Source organism: Choloepus didactylus, chromosome 17 (genome assembly GCF_015220235.1).
Source record: "Choloepus didactylus isolate mChoDid1 chromosome 17, mChoDid1.pri, whole genome shotgun sequence".
NCBI classification, from domain to species: domain Eukaryota; kingdom Metazoa; phylum Chordata; class Mammalia; order Pilosa; family Megalonychidae; genus Choloepus; species Choloepus didactylus.
The window spans coordinates 26,347,718-26,366,877 of NC_051323.1; the positions used below are offsets into that span (position 1 = coordinate 26,347,718).

General features: G+C 43.8%; 1 protein-coding gene across 1 annotated transcript in view; it reads left to right on the forward strand.

The window, feature by feature from the left end:
- Positions 1-19,160, forward strand: part of SPRED2 (sprouty related EVH1 domain containing 2) — a 122,405-nt gene that overhangs the window by 98,986 nt on the left and 4,259 nt on the right. Inside the window, exons 3-5 of the mRNA XM_037806845.1 lie at positions 936-1,104; positions 3,137-3,201; positions 17,909-18,058. Coding sequence (XP_037662773.1) covers positions 936-1,104; positions 3,137-3,201; positions 17,909-18,058 — 384 coding nt within the window. The remainder of the gene's footprint in view (positions 1-935; positions 1,105-3,136; positions 3,202-17,908; positions 18,059-19,160) is intronic.

The window sequence follows — 19,160 nt, forward strand, 5'->3', positions numbered from 1 at the left end:
AATAATATGAAATGAAGTACTAAATTATGAAGGTGATAAGAAAGAACTGTAAGAAAAGAGTAAAATTTTATAGTGGAAATATACTGGGAAATGAGTATGACTTTAAATTCCTCATTTATGGTGTTTTCAGAACATGTTCATATCGATGTTCTCATTGATAACCGTGGTGTTACTTCCATTTTAAAGATAAGCAGATTAAAGGTTAGAGCAAACCTACTCAAAGTTGTAGCTTAGTAAAAAGCAGTTCTGAAACTAGATTGCTAGAAACTTTGAAGACTGTTCTTATAATCTCGATGTAAGGTTAACAGAGCCCAGATCAGATTGGTAGCAATTGAAATGGGGCTGATATAAAAGAAGTTGAAGGAAAAATGAAATGGGTTTGGTGATTAATAATCTGGGGGACAGAGAAATCAGCGGAGGCAAAGATGACCACATATATTTGGAGTCAAGAGAATGAGCAGAGATGGGGAGGTTGGGAGAGGAAATCAGTGACCGAAATTTCAGAGCCAATTAATTTTTTCAGCTTGTTGAAATTATGGTCACAGGATATACTCATTAGGAAAGAGGGGAGATTGGTGTAGAAACATTAAGCCTGGATCACCAGAAATCCAAGACTTGGAGCTTGGTTTAGTGCCCTGCAGTCAAGGGCAGGAGGGAGGGGAATGGGCGAGGTAAAGAACATGGGAAAGGACTACATCCAACACCGGGTTTGTGGGGGGCGGGGAGGAAGCCAAGGATGAATGAGTCAACAAAGTGGGTAGTCAGCAGGGGCACGCAAATGCTTCTTCTGAGATGGGAGCAGTCACAGATAGGGGAAGGCAGGGAGTGGAGGCGCTCGTTGATTTCCACCAGCAATGGTTCCTAATTAATTTCTGTAAGCAGTCATCATCGAGGCTGTCTTGCAAGTAAACAGCTTGTGTGTTTCAATCCTTCAGGTGGTATTGGAATGCTATGTGAGAAAGGACTTGGTCTACACCAAAGCCAATCCAACATTTCATCACTGGAAGGTCGATAATAAGAAGTTTGGGCTTACTTTCCAAAGCCCTGCCGATGCTCGAGCCTTTGACAGGGGAGTGAGGAAAGCAATTGAAGACCTTATAGAAGGTATTGAATTTCTTGCTGCTTTCTTAGTGGAACTATGGAAACTTTCCAAGTTCTTTTTATTTGTACCATCATATATTTGTCATTTATTTACAGGGCAGTTGGGGCCCAGGTCAGTAAGCACCAAAACTTTGTGAGGATCCCAGGAGAACAAGTGATAGTGCAGGCAAAAAGGAGATGAATTTCAGAATAAGGAGTGATCCCAGTTGCTTTTAGACTCTGCCCTGAAAAAAACAAGCAGAGCAGTTCTGGGCTCCATGTGAATGAATTTTTGACTGATTTCACCTTCCCTGACCATTGAAACCGGTGTGTCCTGGCAGTCCCAAGAGGTTCCAGGCCTACCAACTGTCCTGTATTCTGAGGCCCACTGAAAAGGAAAAGGGATCTGGGACCCTGGATCCTGGTTCGGGCTAGGCCTTGGCCTGCTGGTGAGTGAGTAGTGGCTCCGGGTTACATCTGGAAGGCCCTTGGGCAGTCACTTCTCATGGTGGGCTTGGCTCGAGTCCACAGATGCAAACTCACAGATTCTCCAGTTCAACCCATTCAGTTACCAAATCAGAGAGTTTGTTTTGCCACGTAAAAGGTACCATAGTCAGGACCGTGTAGCTAAAGAAATGTCAAACAAGGCAAGTTAATGCCAAATTCAGAATTTGAGGAAATTAATCACAAAAGGTTGTATGTTTGGTTAGTTTAAGAGGTAAAAGTGTTCCTAAGTCCTTTTCTTCATTGTGGATTTAGCAGAAAAGAGAAAAGGAAATCTTTAGAAAAATCACTTTGTGGCAAAATCAGTAGTACGACAATTCAAGCTAAAACATGAATCCACTAACTGCAACCATGTGATAGCCAAAAAGATAATAAAAATCAGTTGGTATTCACATCCTAAGTTTGACAGAAAACAAATATTTAAAATGTTGTTATTAAACATAGGTTTTTAAATGTTCAGAGAAAAAATACCTCCTATATTTTTGATAGAAGTGTGCAGATTGCTGAAGCTATCCACAAAATTTGAACTCCTACTTGTAATTTGTTTTCTCTGTGCACACTATTTAGCTGTTTTCTGTCAAACTCACCTTTAAACATTAATTGATTAGAGTGATTCAAATAGTAGGGGAAAAATCCTGAGAGACCAATAGGAATTGCACAGGGTATTTTGGGACTGTTTTATTTCAATTTATGTAATAGTAAAATATTTTTAAATGCCTAGCCAAGAAAAAAAAGAAGACACAGAATCAATTTCTCTTTTAGTTTATCTGTCACATGCAAATTTTATATGTTTCTTCCTTTGAACCATTATCAGTGTCAACTGGGTCGATCTACACGTTACTGGTGCCATTGGTGGGGGGTGGGAGAGGAATGGGGCAAGCAGTGACTGCTACAAATGCAAGTTTTTGTTTAGTCTTTTCCAAGTGCAGTTACACTGATTTGCCTATCAGGATGAAGAAAGGTGTCAGAAAGTAATTAAGTTGAACTCCAAAAGACTGATTCATTCCAGAAGAAGCTGGGTCTTCTGACAGGAGCCCGGGTATCAGGTTAGAGAGCGGCTCCCACCATCTGGGTTTTAGAATCCAGTATTTGAATTTCAGAACTGGAGGCAACAGTCAACCCCACCCCCCACCCACCCCCAATTGGCAAATGAAAAGACCCAAAAAGCCGAGTCTGGTTGACACAGTGAGATCGTGATGGGTTGAATTCTCAGTCCCGTGCTTTTCCCACTGCACAGCAGGACCCTCAGGGTCTCTGGCAGAGGCCTGGTCTTTATACCCTTACAGAGAAGCAGGCAGGCGCTCAAGGCCACTTGCTCAGTGGGCCTCTCTGTTTGCTTGTTCCCTAGAAGCCAGTGTAGAAGTTTGAGGGATTTATTAGGAATGATAGTAGGCAATGTTTACAGAGCATCCTGGCTCCATAAACCTATTTCTGATGGGGATTCACATTCAAAAGGAATGGAATGTGGTCTTATTAAAATATACTTAATTAAATGATTGGATTCGACTTATCCTCTTTGGAAACACTTTTTATTGCATTTTCATCCTTTTAGGCTCAACGACATCATCGTCCACCATCCATAATGAAGCTGAGCTTGGTGATGATGACGTTTTTACAGTAAGTTTTGTTTGTCCTCTGCTCTCCAGACTACCTGATGGATAATCAGAGAGAGGGTCTGTTCAAGAACGTGGGAGTTTGCAAGTTGGCATTTGCCGTTGCTGTTTGTGTGCTGCCATATTGATGTCAAAGCATCATGCTCTGGGTTTGGCTTTGTTGCTTCATCTGCAGTGGTACCATCTGCCACCCAGCACAACAGAGTCAGCTCTGTAGGGTCTGTCCACGGTTCTTACACAGTCTTAGCTCAGGTGTAGGGTGACCAACCATCCTGGTTTGCCTGAGACTGTCCCAGTTTCAGCACCAGAAGTCCTAAGTCCTGGGAGACCTCTCAATCCCAGGCAAACTGTGACAATTGGTCATCTTCCTTGCAGTCTTCTGTTTCCAAAACTCCTTCTCTGACATCTAGGGGGAAAGCCAGAATTAACCTTCCTAATGAGTAATTAAGCATCTGGTAAGAAAAGCCTGAAGGCTAAGTTAAGCTCAAGTGTAGGATGGCAGGAAAGGGCCTGGCTATTTTGACACAGCTTGAGTTAATGGGATGTAAACTGGAGACAAAATGATTTCTTCATTTAAATCCTGTGTTTCTTGAAGTTAATTAACAACAGTCATTGTGTACCTGCTGGGTGCTTGGTGCAAGGAGGAACTGTAGGACAGCATTTTCAAACTCTTGGCCTTAACTCACAGTAAGAAATACATTTATGCTGTGATCCAGGATGCACTTCCACACATATACTTGAAATCAAACCATACTTCATGCTCCACATCCTCACTTTTTTTCTTCTGTTTCATTTTCTTCCCATGTTTTTTATTATGAAACTTCTCAAACATATATAAACATTTAAAGATTAATATAGAAAATACCTGTATATCCTACCTAGACTCAACAGTTATAACAGTATGCCGTATTTGCTGTACCTGCACATGTGTGTGTACTTACAGATACATGTATTTTTTATTGCTGATCCATTAGAAAGTAAAGTCACCCCTAAATACTTCAGCATGCTTCTTAGAAATGAGGCATCCTCCTACACAATCTCAACACCAATACTATACCTAAGAAAATTGATAGGAATTCCATGATATCATCTAATATCCAGTCCCAAAAATGTCTTTTATAAGCTGGGTTTTATTTCATATTTTAAAAGACTGGTTGCAGCCCATCAAACTTGTTTCTCAATCCACAAATGGTTTGTGACCAGTAATTTGAGAAACACTACTTTGGGGATACAAAGATGTGCAAGCCATGGCTCCAGCCCTCAAAGAGATTATAGGATCGATTGGACAGAGATGAGACCGACCCAAGAAAGGCTTAGAGACCGGCACAGACAGTTTTAAGTCTTTGGTCCAGGGAGGAGTATGGGAGTCAGGCTGGACCTCGGTGGCATTTGAACAGGGTTGGGGAAGAGACTTCTAGGCTGGGGCACCACAGGGGCGAAGACTAAAGCAGGAGTGCCTGTGGGCTGTGAGGATCCCAGAGCATGCGTGAGGAAGTGAACTCGGTTGTCCTTCCGTGGAGGGGCTGGTGCGATACAGCACTGAGCAGGCTTCCCAGTGCTCCAAGCAGATCCTCTCGACAGTTGGCATGTTGCTTACATCTGTTCCTTTGTCGCGTTTCAAGAGACAAACAACAGCAGGCGGGTTAAAAGGTGGCTTCCTGTGCGCCAGAGCAAAACTGTCACTCGCAGCTGCTTCCCAGCTACCTGCCAGAAGTGATTTATAGAATGGGGAGAGGGAGAGAAGGGAAGGGGTGATGGAAGCCAGAATCCCTCCTGGTTTTGTCCTCTAATCCACAGGGGATAAGTGTGCTGTTCTAGGGTAAGGCCGAATGCATGGAGCTAATAGGAAGCTTAGAAACAGTCCAGCTGCTTCCAGATACTCAGAAACACCCTGCAGAAGTTGTGCTTAGTTCATTGGATTCCATGTAGGCCCTGCTATACATGTTCAATCTCCTTCATTCCATTGGTTTATAAACAAGGGCCTTATTAATAATAGCACCCCCCCTCCCCCCAAAAAAAAATCCCAGTGATCAAGCCACTGACTATTGGGAACATTTCCCACTTAGAGATGGGAGGGTCTTTGGGGACTTATGGGTCAGGTCCTTGTTATTCAAAGAGCCCCCTTGTCATGGAACTTTCTGTCCTAAGACAGTTAATGAGGTGACTGAAACCTAGAGCCAAGAAAGTGAGCAACTGTTTTAATACTATATAGTCTCCAGCTTCCGAAGTTTTCTTTTGTTCTAGAAGTTTTATTGGTAAGACAGTTGTTTAGGACTTGGAAGTCATTTATTTTAAAAAGGATATAAATGATGATAAGATCCTCTTACAACTTAGAATGGACCAGAATGATGATCATTTTCTAAGAGAACAGCTTGTGGGTGAAAACTTCAGCATTCTGGCTAGAGGACCTAGGAGTCTATCTCTTCCATTTCAGCCGCTGGAGCCAGAGGCTTTCCTGTGTTTTAAGAGACTCCTTGGGGCTAGGAGGAAAACCCTTAGGGCGATGTAGGGAATAGATTGATGGAGGAGAGCCTAAACATTCCTTAGGTGTTCTATGTTGGAGAATAAAGCTCGCCTGGGAGCAGTGTTTAGTCCACAAGGTGTGGCTTCTCTGCTACCCACTGTCCCCCCAAACCAGCCTGTCCTCCTGACTTCTAGGGTCCCTCAGAGTAAAAATATCATCCTGTTTACTGTACATGCACACACATACACACACACATGTGCATGCACTTGCACGCATAACACCCTGCCCATTTGTTCTTGACAGTTGCCAACACACTTTTCTCTGCAGTCTGTCCATGACTCTCCTGTCCTCTTCCTGGCCACCAGTCTGCTGCATGTCTTCTTTCCTGCCAGGGCCACTGCCAGAGACTCCCTATTAGTGGCCTGATTTTCTGAGTTTTGGGGGAGGGTTGTTTATTCCATGCATGTTTCCTGATATTTTTCTTTCAACCAATTATGATTGTCCTCTCTCCTTTAAAATTCCATAGCACTTTTATTTCCCATCTCCTTTGCCCCTTAAAAGCCTGCCTCTTTTTTTTTCCATATCTTTTTGCTGAATAAATGGATCTTCACCTAATTGGATTATAGGTAGGCTTTTCATCAGTGTAGTCTTTACCACCCTAGGGAGCTTTGCTCTCTAGGTGCACAATAAATGTGTGATCTGAACTCCAGATATGGTATGTAACAATCAAAGGTTTTTGTATTTTATTCATTCGCTTTATTGTTAATCCAGGGAACCATTTAAAGATGGCTCATTTTGAGGGCTTCTCAGTAGGCTCGTGTCAAATTTTTCTAGCTATGGTTTCTACAGAAAGGATCTGAACTTCCAGCAGTGTCACTGTAAGCTTTTGACTGCTCAAGCTTCTTCTGGCCCTCTCTTCACTTTTCTCCATTGCAGGAGGTCCCCCTTCACTGTCCTTTCTACTCCATGGTAAGTTTCAGTTATAATGATTAATCCAGTTGCGGAAAAATACTTAGGTGTAGCCAGCATTAAATAGAGATGTATGGGAGCATTCAACATCTGAGCTATTTGGTACACACTTGTAAGCTGAATAATGCAAAGAGTATAAAGCAACACCACCAACAAAAAAAGGTGCACTCTTGTATCAACAGCTTTTCCTTTCTTTCACTTCAGAGCTGGTGAGACTTAGGGGGCCTTAAGTCTGTTCCCTCTGTTGTGCTTTTGGCTTGTGTGTCTACAGAGGAGACCCATGTAAACTTGAGCTATGAATAGTTTCACTCCATGGATAAGCTGAATTGGTTTGCTCCCCCAACTTAGGGCTGACTTCCTTCTAGAGTCCTTTAGCTGAGGGCTTTGAGGGAGAGGGTTTGGAGCCTGCAAGGAAGGAGTGATTGTAGGTGGGGATGGGCGTAGAGGAAATGGGTCATATACATCTGGAGAGGCTCTGGGTTTTGTGGTCATTTAGTCAACAATTTGCCAGATTCCTGTTTTGTAGGTTTTGATCCATTAAAACCTGTTTTTTTATTTATCACTGTAGAATTCTAAAACCACTTTTAAACGTTATTAGCATCTTCATAGATAGACAAAGATAATCTTAATATGATCTTGGGAGAATGCAGCTGAAATGAGACATACTTCTAGAGAAGGCTAATCTAGAATCTGTGGTCAGGTGTCAGTGCCTCAGCCGTCGTGGTGATGTGTGGCTGGATTCCAGCTCAAAACCCAGGGGATTAAGAAAATACTTGCTTTATAGAAAGATATAGCTAACTCTTCATCGTCCATAATAAGTCCTTAAATAATATCTAAACCTGAAATCAAGAAATAGTATTAAAAGCATGTCATGTAAGAAATAGAAATACCAAAAGAAAGAGCTGCAAGATTTAAAAGTGAATTTCTCTGGGGAGTAAGAAGCTGAGGTAAGGAAGGGTGGGGCAAGGGACTGCTATTTGATTTTTTAAACTATATTCATGAACTGCTTTGATTTTTAAAAGGGAAGAAAGAATCAGAGGAGGTTTTCTGAGAAAGGTGACCAAGGGAAAAAGAGGAATTGAGAGACCCCCGATTTCCCCTGTCAGGGGGTTTAAAGAGATTGGCAGAGGTCGAGTTCTATGGCTCTGGGACCTCTTCAATGGCTCTCTCTGTTTTCTTTGCTTAGCATCAGGAAGTATTCTGTCTACCATGTAAAATAATGGTGCATTGGAGGTGGGATAACTGCAAGGAGTTAACTGAAAACGTTTGACTTGCTGAGAGGCAGGGATAGCTATAGAAAGGCCAACAATTCCTTAGAATTACACGTCTTGGTATTGGAAGGGATTTTGAGTTCATCTGACCCAGCCTCCTTCCTTCTGGCAAATAAAGCAGGATTTGCCTAGTTTTATAAGCGAAGTTGCCAAAGCACCCCAGAAAATCACATGGCTGGCTTGCCTAAGATCATGCAGCTAGTTCATGGCAGACCAGCAGCCACCCCATCTCCCAAGTTTCCCAACTTGTTTTGCTCTTCTTCTGTTGAATAATTATATTTATGACATTTCAGCTCTTCTACTTTTACACAACAACCAAATACAAGAGTTATATTTTAGGCTTCTCTTGGACTCAATTTGGAAAGGGGAGAAAAAGAAAATAAATAGGAGAATCGTGCCCCATGAGGACCCTTCTTAGATGGACTAGGAGTCTGTGCAGTGAGTGTTGCTCAATCCAGAGGTCCCCAAAATAGCAGGTTGAAAAGAGTCCTAACCAGAGAAAGGCCTACCCCATATAAGGTTTTTGTTTCCCCTCCTTCTGTGTCTAAACTACCCCCAGAGTATTTTGAGTTTGGATTTGGGCAGCACCTCTCCATACATGTTCCTCAAGAGAACTAAGCCCAGGCATCCATCCTGCATAATGAATTACCTTCTCTCCTGTGCATCTAGGTTGGTACTGGCTGTGTACCATCCTTTGGAGAATTGAGAAAAGAGTCATTCACATCATTTCATGTAAGGATTAATTCTTTCATGGAACCCAGTTGAAAAGAGCTGATATTCAGGTTATGTTTTAGTGTTTCATCAGATCTTAACTTCTTCAGGTAGGCAGACCACATTCACATAGAAAATTTTCATGCCTTTGCAGTAGCATCAGCTTCTAGCCATGTTTTGCCCAGACTGAAAAACTTAGTCCCTCCTCATGCCCTACGCTTGAACCTTTGACATCCTGTTTATTGCAAACTGCATGCTATTGCTTTCTGCTATTCAGGGCAGTTGTCCCCAGTGACATCTCAGATCCCTCCCATCCACTCTTGGTATTTCCAAAGCATGGCTAGAGCAAAGGGTTAAAACCAAAGTACCAAGAAGCAATTTGTTTTGTCCTAGATGGAGTTTTGAATATTTGCAAGTTATGATTGTTTTCATTCCTGATTAAATGGAAAAAAATCAATGTTTCATTTATGGAAGCTGAGGGGTACAGAATACCATACATTTTTCCTTTTCTTGTGAATTTTCCCACCTGCTATATCCCCAACAAATGCTAAAGTTGTGGGCAAATGTACATCTTTAATAGGAAATGGATTAATTTTCTAATTTTCTAAGAGTTTTTTGTGTGATCCCTGAGTTTGCAGAAGATCTAATCAAGATCTTTGATGGTTTGGACTCAAGATCTTTTCAGGATAAACATATCTCCTTGGCGTCTCCATTTGCTGGCCACGGGGAAGGGAACGGAAGGAAACAGTGTGAAACCGTTTCTGTCTCTGGAACCATACCCTGCATTTTTGCATATGTTACTGCATTGAATCCTCAAACCACCCAGTGAGTTACATATTGAGATTTCCATTTTTGCAAATAAAAGTCACCAAGACTCGGAGGCTTTTCAGCTAGTGCTTTGGAGTTAAGACTTCAGCCATCTCTTTAGTGGCAGTAAGGAGGTTCCCCTGCTCATTCCTGAAAGCTCCAGTCTCATTTTTGAAGATCAACAGATCAGAAATTTTTTCTGTTACCTCTACCTTTGAAATTAAAGGACTGAAATTAACAGGTACAGTTAGGTAAAGAGAAAATGATTTTGAAAATATAAATTACTTCTGCAAAATTGAATTTAGTAGAAAAACTAAATTTTTCTGTGGTGGTTTATTAAGAAAAGCGGAAGTGTTTGGGGAGGGGCAGCCCTACTCGGGGAGCAGTGCCCTCCTACAGCTGCTGCCAGATGACACCCAGGGCTGGATGTGGTGGGCTGTGTACGGCCTTAGGTGATGGACCGGGAGTGCCTTTATGACAGCAATTATAAAACTCACCTCACAAAGTAAGAGTAGAGTGGGATCTTTTTTAAACAGTGTTTTAAACAATGGCCAAATTAAAGCAATTAACTATCTACTGATCCAAAGGAAAGCTTTGAAATGCTCTAAATTCAAGAAGCCTAAAGGCATTTTGCTAAACCCTCCTGCTTATACCTCTCTTCATTTACACATATATCATCTCATCTTTTCAAGCTGTTGGTAGTAAAAGAGTATTATTTCTATTTTACTAATTTACATAGAATACATACTCAGAGTTATCTAAAACTCAGCCTTCCTGGTCCCTACCCCTGGTTTAACAGATTCTTTCCAAAATTTCATTTAACTTCAAAATTTAGAAACCTAAAAATTTTTTTTTAACTGTGTGGCAATTTTGTTTTTGTTGTTTTTCCACAATGAAAGGATGCCCCAGAGGAAGATAATGTCCTAGAGTCTAGGACAAAGCCATCCCCCTTTCCTTCCCCCCCCCAGCAGCTGCTTCATAGACCCAAACTGCCTGCTCGCTAGGGCCAAAAAAGAGTATGGGCCTGGCCTGTTTCCTGCTCGACTTGCTTCTTTGAAAGAGGACACCTGGAACCAATGTAGGCCCTCAGGACAGGTGAGCTGGAGCCACCCGTTCCCAAAGACCTGTTGACAAAAGGGCTGACAGCTTCTTGTTCACTAAAGGAAAGAGGATTGACCATGATCAGTCAGTCCGAGTAGTTACTGAGGGGAAAGTCTTGCTGTGCTGTAAAGTTAGAAACAAAAGCTCATCCAAACAACCTGAGCGGGGGCCCTTCTGAGGCATTCCCCCATCTAGTTCACTGTCTTCCGAGAAGCAGAAGATCCCCAGAGTTTCATGTGGTCAGCCTAGTTGCACAGCCTAAGCTTGAGGAGTGGTCCCATTTTTATACACACTGACATGTGTGTGTATAAATAAATATATATATTTTAATAAAACGAGAAACTCTTGTGATAAGACTATGGCTTTAGTTGCATCAGCTGTTAAAATCTATTTTGGTGGTAGGCTGCAGCAAAAATAATGCAAATTGTGGTCATAACTACTGGTTAGCCACTCCTAAAAATTCAAAATATCAGCACCATCTGCAGACAAGCCAGAAATTCTCTTTAATCAGATTGAATTGATCCTGTGGCTCTGGAATCACCCAAGTAAACGGCTTAGACAGACCCCTCTGACCTGTGTGTTCTGATGGCAGGAGGGTTACACATAAAATTGTTGGAGCTCCAATGGACCTTGGAGGACATCCAGTGCAACCCCTGCTTTTACATGTGTGGAAACTGAAACCCAATTCTGGTCCAGAATTAAGGTTTTCTAATTCTCTCCTGGAAAGTACTGGCTTTTGCTTCACAGTTCCACATGACTCCTAGATGATGTGGCCCACCCCCTTACTCAGTTGCTTGGCTTTATTTTCTATACCTTTTATTCATATCCTGCTGGCCTGCTGACAGCCTGCAGTGGCTGCTCAGAGGGTGCTTGGCTCCTGGTGTCGTGTGTTGCCTTGTACGACACTCGTGTTCCTGAGGACACAGGGATGACGAAGTGGTCATATTTGCTTGCTTATTTCTCTGGAGCTGGGATTTGTCCCATTTGTTTTCATCCTCAAGAGGGAGAAGAAAATTTCCAGTTTCCAGCTTTCTTACAGTCTTGCTAGGATGCTCAATAGGCATCCTACACCAGGTAACTGTGACCCAGGCACTCCTGACTAGTTCCAAGTGTCCTCCCTGAAAAACTGCTCCAGCCACACCTTTCCTCTCCCACACCTGCAGCATGCTGCCTTTGTTCTCTACCCCCACCCCCTTTTGGAAAAGCAAAGATACAGCAGGAAAACCCAGGGAGTCAGCACTCACTTGGTTGAACTGAATGGAACTCAGGGAATGCACATTTCCCCCAAAACACTTGTTCAACTTTGAAATTCAGAGTCAGACCCACTCTGACTGTCCCCAGAAACCCTAGGTCTACAGCCAAGATTCATCCTGAGGGGATAATTTAAGCAAACTGTCACCTCGGCTGCTCTGGCCAATAGGTTGGGGTGCTTTCCCTCCCCGCTGAGCTTCCTTTCATTGGAGAGACTGGCCTGCCAACTGAAGAAGGCTCATTTCCGGACCAAGGCCGTATGAGCAGACGCACACACTTCTGTAGGAACTTCCCGGTAAACTCAAGGTCCCTCCGTAGGACAGGAAAGAATAGCCAAGCTTCCGAGAATAAGAGATCATATTTTATAAAATGTTCCCTTGTAGTAGGAGGGAGCCAGCATGGGTTTCCCAGTAGGCATTGACCTCCCTGTCTCCTCGCTCCCTTCAGCCACTTCCTGTAGCAACTGGGTGACAGTGACCTTGGGGACACAACTCGCTCGGGGGCCCCTGAGCCCAGGGAGGCCCCTCGTGGCCCAGAGCCTCACCTAGTATCTTTCACATTTCAGATTTAGATTTATTGTCAAGATATCATTAAATTAAAGTCAATAATTTAAAAGAAACTTCTGTGTCAACTTTTACAACTCCATGGTTTTCTTCTCATTTGTTGTTAAATGTTGGAGAATTATAGGTAACATTTAAATTCTCAAAATAAAGTACAACATATGATTGCAATGTCCAGCCAGTTGAAGCTTGCTGTTAAAGTTTTTCAGATGTTCACTATAAACTTGAGCCTATTTTCCTTCCACTGAGCCTTGGTCTGGGTGTTCCCGCCATCTGGAGTGCCACCCTCCGTCCCCAGCGTCCCTCCCCGTGCCATGCGGCATGTCCCCTAGGCACAGTCAAGTCCATGGGCACCTTCTTTGTCTGAGCCCTCTCCATACCCCACAAAGCTCTAGCCTAAACCCCGAAATCCTTCAGGGGAGGAAAGGATTTCTTTGCTACCAGAGTGAATTTAGTCAGACCAGTCAAATCTCTATTTTACATATTTTTTAAGGTTGCAGTGCCCACTCTTTCATCTCAGCATCCTCTGGCTCTGGCTTTCACCTCCTTCTCTTCCCTTTTTTGCACTCTCCGGATCTTTCTGCATTCTCCCTTATCAAAGCCTTGTCTCTGTGTACTGCCCTCTCAGAGTGCTTTAGACGCCAGGCCACACAAAGCATGTTATTTATTTTAAAATGTGAGTTTTTACAGTAACTGTAGAAAAATTTGAAGATGTAATCAAAGGTGTACCCTTTTAAAAAGGGACCAAACTCAGGTGGTTAAGAAACAAAATCCCCATGGTATAGATATTTTCCAAAGTATAGAAAAAGATGGAAAGCTGCCTAGCTCAGTTCACAAGACTAGCATAACTGATACACAGCTGGGCAGGGATAGCTCAAGTAGAGAAAAACAGAGGCCAAACTCACTTTTGAATCTTGATTTAAAACTCCAAATAATTATTAATAGATCCCATCAAATATTAGTAAAACAAATTTAGTAAAATACTAGTAGAGTATATCCCAGGAATACCAGATAGTTTATACTGGAAAAACTATTGAATGCTTACAAATTAAAGGTGAAAGACTGGGTAATCATATTGAATCATGTGACCTCCAAACACCCCCTGGTGAAAATTTAACAATCCAGAACAGGAGGAAACTTTTGGAACGTCATTCCAGTTACCTAGAAGCATTGTATTTAATATTTAAGCCAGGTTTAAGACAAGCATGTCCTGTATCACATCTGCTTTTCCATGTCATGCTGGAGTCCATGGCAAAAAAATCAGTAAGACAAAAAAAAAAAAAAGAAGTTGGAGGTTAATTTAGCCCAAATCATCCAGTTTATAATTCACAGCACAGTGATTCAAATCTAGGCCGCCTGACAGGAGACCCTGCTATTTAGCATTATAAAACCTCACTGCATTTCTGTTGTTCAGTGCCTCCTATTAAGTTGCTTATCTCTTAATCCGACTTCTCTTTATACTGGTTATTGGCACTGAGTCAGAGTCAAACCCAGAGGCAGGATTTTTCCAGAGGATACATTCGCGGGTGGCAGTGGTCGTGCTGGCTGTGTCGGGGTGGCACAGGAGCTCCTCCGAGCCGGCAGTGCCTGGCCTCACCATCCCCAGTGGGTGGTGTTAAAGGCTGGTGCTGCTTCCGCTCTCAGGACGCTGGGGGGCTCTTGCTGAAGCCTCTTACGAGCTGAGGTCCAGAGCACAGAGTGGTCAAGCCTTGGTACTGTTCTCAGAGGACCCCCACTTCACGGCATGAATTCAAAGCTGTCACAGGCCACAGGCACCCACCAAAAGGCAAGGAGAGCCTAAAAGCCTGCTGGAGGGCCTGTGGTTGCAGTCATTTCAGAGTTGAAGGTGAAGCTGTCAGATTGGGAGTTAGTAGGTTAGTTCCTAATTCCTAACCTAACTGTGCTAGATTGTGCACAGAAATAACAGAGAGGTCTATAAGAATTTTGTTTGCGTATCTGTGCATGTGCATACCTTGGGTGCGCTGCTTTTCTCTGGCTTTGTGTGGAAAACACAAGCCAGCAAGCCAGGGTTACAGGAGAAGTGGTTCAGAGGTTCATGAACATGGATAAAAGAAGACATTTTTTTCCCTTATCTTTCTTGGACACACTCAATAGTACTTTCCTTTAGTTTGTAGGTCACACTCACCACTTTGAAAGATCTGTATGATAGTATAGATCTGAAATAAGCCTCCGCTTCCAAGGGAGCCTCCCTTACACACACTGCTCCCCTGAGCTCAGACAAACACTGAGCAGTGCGGGCAGGGAAGGCTGCGGGCTGGCCTCGGCTCTGACCACGCTCAGCTCCACCCTGGGGAGGTGGTGAACCGGGACAGGCCTCTCAGGGCTTTCTGGGCCTTCTTGCTCCTTTGCACAAATTAGTCATTAGATTAGGAGATAGAAAGTCCATTCTGGGTCTCACATCCTCTGACAAATGTCTGGGGAGGGGAGCTTTGCACTTGGCTCTAGTGGGAGAAGGCTGTCCCGGGCTGGGGAGGTGAGTTGAGTGCCTCAGAAGGTGGTGTTCGAATTGGCTAAGGAATGCTAGGAACAACTTGATATGCCTTATTTCTCAGAATGACATTGTTAACCTGGTCACAGAAAATATGGTGGATTGGGTGAACTGGTGACTAACGGAGCGGTAATGGTGTAATATACTAAGTGGGATTCTCGGAACTGAATGCTCAGTGCATTTTACAATATTCGATACAGGGGTCACTTCTCACCCAACGAGAGATAACTATGATGTGGATGTTGGGTAAGAATCGAACTCTTGACTTGTGAATCACACTGAAGGGCCCCTGTTGACTCATTCAGAAGGTATTTATTGAGATCTTCAGAAACCTTTGTATTGAGACGTCATCCCCTTATCTCCTGAGTGTGTATAAGGCAGGTTGCACCCTCTTACTTGTGTTAGTCTCAATAGAACACTTCTCAGAGTAGGAATTAGAATTGGGTTCACCTGTTTGAGAGGCACAAATGTGGTGTATTAGAAATCCCACCATGCTTTACCATCAGGGGGCTTGCATCTTGATCTGATTCTGCCATTGACCATGGGTGACAATAGGCAAGATACCACATCCCTCATAGGCTCAGTTTCCCTGAGTGTGACAAAAGATATTTCACCTGTTGGGTTGTGGTGAGGAGTCATGGCCACTCCTACCTCAGGGCCTGGTGCTCACACAGCACGTACTGTCCCTTCCAAGACACAAGGAAAGGGTGGGGTGGGGTGTGAGAGCTGGAAGACAGGCAGGAGTTTGGAAGAAAGTATATTCTTGTGTACCCATTTGGTCTCATAAGCTACTGGAATTTGATCCATTAAATGGCACCCTTTCCTGAGTTCTGAACGAATTGAGAAAAAAAGACCAAAAAGTAAGGCAGCTCCCCCTTTGTTACCCTGTATTAATAATGAGGCCTGTCCTAGTTTACATCTGTAAGAAATGAGCATCCCAGGACTGAACCCCAGGGTTAAACAGACCTGCCCACCCAGGCAGAGAGGCGCTGGCTCTCTGTAGCCCCCTGACCACGGGGCGGGCCCTGGACCTCCAGCGGACCACACGGTCAGTAGAATGATTGACAGCACCTATTGTTTTCCAGTGGGAGGGGGGGCTCCCAAGAGGAAGAAGAGGGAGGTGGCAAGCTGCACAACCAGTTCCACTCAAATCTCCCACCCGCTGTGTGGAGGAATAAGTGAGGGGCCAGAGAGAGGTCAGGGGTGTTACATGGGGGAACTTCTGCCAAAGAGAAGGAATCAGGAATAAAGAAAAGTGCATCCAAGTGACAAACCCAATCCATTCGGGCTAAAAAAAATTACACAAGGGAATTGCCTCACATCGTTGGAACATCCTAGGGTGTATCTGAACCAGTCTTGATTGACTCCAGTAGCTCAGGTGATGCCTGTAGGGGTCCTCCTCTCTGGGTTCTTCTTCAGTTCATTCTCAGATAGGTTCTTTCCCTGCACCCTCACCAGGATTCCAGGCTTACCTCACCCTTCAATCTTGATTTCAGAGATGGAAATAGCATCTCTGACCTCTCTGTCAAAAATCCCTCTGTATCAGCTCAGAGAGGACCATATCTGAATTGGTCACTCTGAATTGGGGGATCAGAAACAGGTGTCAGCCCCGCATCACATGGACCAAGCACAATTAGAGAAAAAGCCAAGTGGGCCAGTCGCCCAAAGGGATGCTGCATGCACAAAGCACATGTCCTCTACAGGTGGTCACATACCACGTTTCAAACATTACATAATGAAAATACAGGTGTTTTCTCTTTTTCCTGCTTTCTTGAAGTCCCATTTTCCTGAGCATTTATTATTTTTTATAAATGGAGATGAGGATAAAAAGAGCTATTTCTTTTTAACCCTTCCTTGCCCCCAAGAGGATTGAAGGGCAGCTAATGAAAACACATAAAATAAAAAGAGATAAATAATCAAGTAAGACAAAGGGAACATAAGAGTGAGAAGCAGCAGCCGAGGATGAGTGCCTGTGTACTTGCTAGAAATATATATATGCTAGATATCAAGAAAAATCTTTTCTTTTCATCTGGTGTGTGTGTGTGTGTGTGTGTCTGTCTGTGTCTGTGTCTGTGTCTGTGTCTGAAGATCTATCCCTCCAAGGCAGCAGAAGGTGGAGGTAGGGATTCTGAGGGCCCTGGTTTTAAAGGTGGTTGCTAGCAGCTTTTAACACAGCCCTTAATGAGTGTGTGGCCCTTGGGGCCAGGGGTTTGTGAGAATGACCATCCCTAGGCGCCCCTGCCTGCTCCGAGGGTCTCAGATGGGAAGATGAAGCCCTGTGATCTGTTGGGTGGCAGGTAGGGCCATGTGTGCCCATGGGATTTGCATGCGCTCTGCCCTCAGCCCCAGTCCATACTGATACCTGATCTTCCAAATACAGTCCTGGAGGCTCCAGCCTTTGCTGAGAAAAATGCCTTGGCATCCACCAGCCACAGGTGGTGCCTTTGTCCCTCTGCATGTAGGGCTTCTGCAACCATCCATCTCACTTCTAGTTTAAAGTGACCTCCAAGGTTTGCCTCCAACCCTAAAGATTACAAAATTTCTTCCTGGAAAGCCAGTGCCCACAGTACCCGAGAGGCATTCCTATCTCAGAGATGCCCAGGCGGGGTTTAGCCCCACATATAAACATTTGGGTTTTATTTTTGCCTGTTTGTGTCTTCCCTACTTGCCAGATACTTCACAACTAAGGCCCAAGCGAGGTGACCATTCTTGGAAAATCTGGAGCACCCCAGTGGGAGGCCCTGGAATACTAAACCTTCTGCAAAGCCCAGTAGCTGCTCTCCCACCTTTTAGAAAACAAATCCAACTGAACCAGGGTCTGGTGGCTGACTCTCTCTGTCTTTTGAGCCAGCCACATCATGTTTGGACAATCTAGCCCTTCAGGGGTCTCTTGCTTTCCTCTGCCAGGATAAACTCAGGATTTTGGGAAGGCCAGCAGCGTGCCACAACTGGGGAATAGACAGTATTTGAATATTGCTTGTTAGGGTTTGGTGTGTGGGTTTTTTGTTCTGTTTTTTTTGTTGTTGTTTTATTTTTAAATTAACTCTTAGTTGCCTCCCTCCAAACAGACAGCTACAGACAGCTCTTCTAATTCCTCTCAGAAGAGGGAACAACCTGCTCGGACAATCTCCTCTCCCACATCCTGTGAGCACCGGAGGATTTACACCGTGGACCACCTCCACGACCCGTACCTCACGGACCACTATCACCTCGAACAGGTGAGCAGCAGCCACGCTCCTCCCAGCTCTCAGGGTGCACAAATTGCCCCGTAAGGCAAGGACTCTGCATCTCCAGTTTATAGATGAGATTTTGAGAAGTGGAGTCCCTGGTGGATCAACATTCAGATCCAGGTCTGTCCTTACCCAGGTGCCATGCTGCCTCCACGTTCCTCTGCTCACAAGGCTTCTGTGTGGACACACAGAGCCCATGATCAGGACTGAAGAATGCAGCTCACTTGGCTCAAGCCCCTGGCACCAGGCTGCAGGCCCAGTCCTGCTCACAGAGCTGGAGCTGGAGTCTGGAATTCAGTAACTCGACAAATATTTACCGAGTGGCTGCTCTGCGAGCAGGTTCCCAAACAGTGGGATATAAACTGGTGCCCACGAGAGGTGATGAGTACACCAGTCTGCTTTGAAATGAGAAAAAGGAGTACAGGATAGTGCAGGTTTTTGTTTTGTTTTTTTTTTTAAACATAAAGCCAGATTTATTTGCCTTTTTAACAATTATTTTATATGCTTCCTAATATTTTGGTATTAAGATGTTCTTTTTTAAAATCACATTGTGGTAGCAGTAGGTGGGAGCTGATCCTTTGATTCTCCTTGCTTTACAAAATAAAACAATTGGCAAAACCCATGTTAGCTCCCAAGATTTGCTTTGAAATCCTACTGGATTGTGATTTTCCAAAGTTTGGGAAGCTCTGATTTCGAGAAATAAGGGCAAAGTGGGTCAGATGGGGCCCCTGCCCTTAAGGAGCTCACAGTCTGGAGGGACGTGACACATAAATCTAATTACCATGTCATAAATTCTATAACAGTGTTATAATAACAATAATGGCAGCAGGTATCAGGTGAATCTGTGTGTCAGGCTCTGTGCCCATGCACTACAAAGATTATTACTTTATATTCTCACAGTAGTCCTTTGCAGTTCTGTAGACAAAGAAACTGAGCCTTAGCAACTTGCTGGTAAATTCTAGAATCAGGATCAATACCTTTCCATTATTTCTTTTCTTTTTTCTTTTTTTTTTTTTTTTCCTCTCGTTTTTATTGGTTAAGTCAGCACCTTGCTCTTTTCATGCCCAAAGAGCTTTGGAGGTGGTAAATC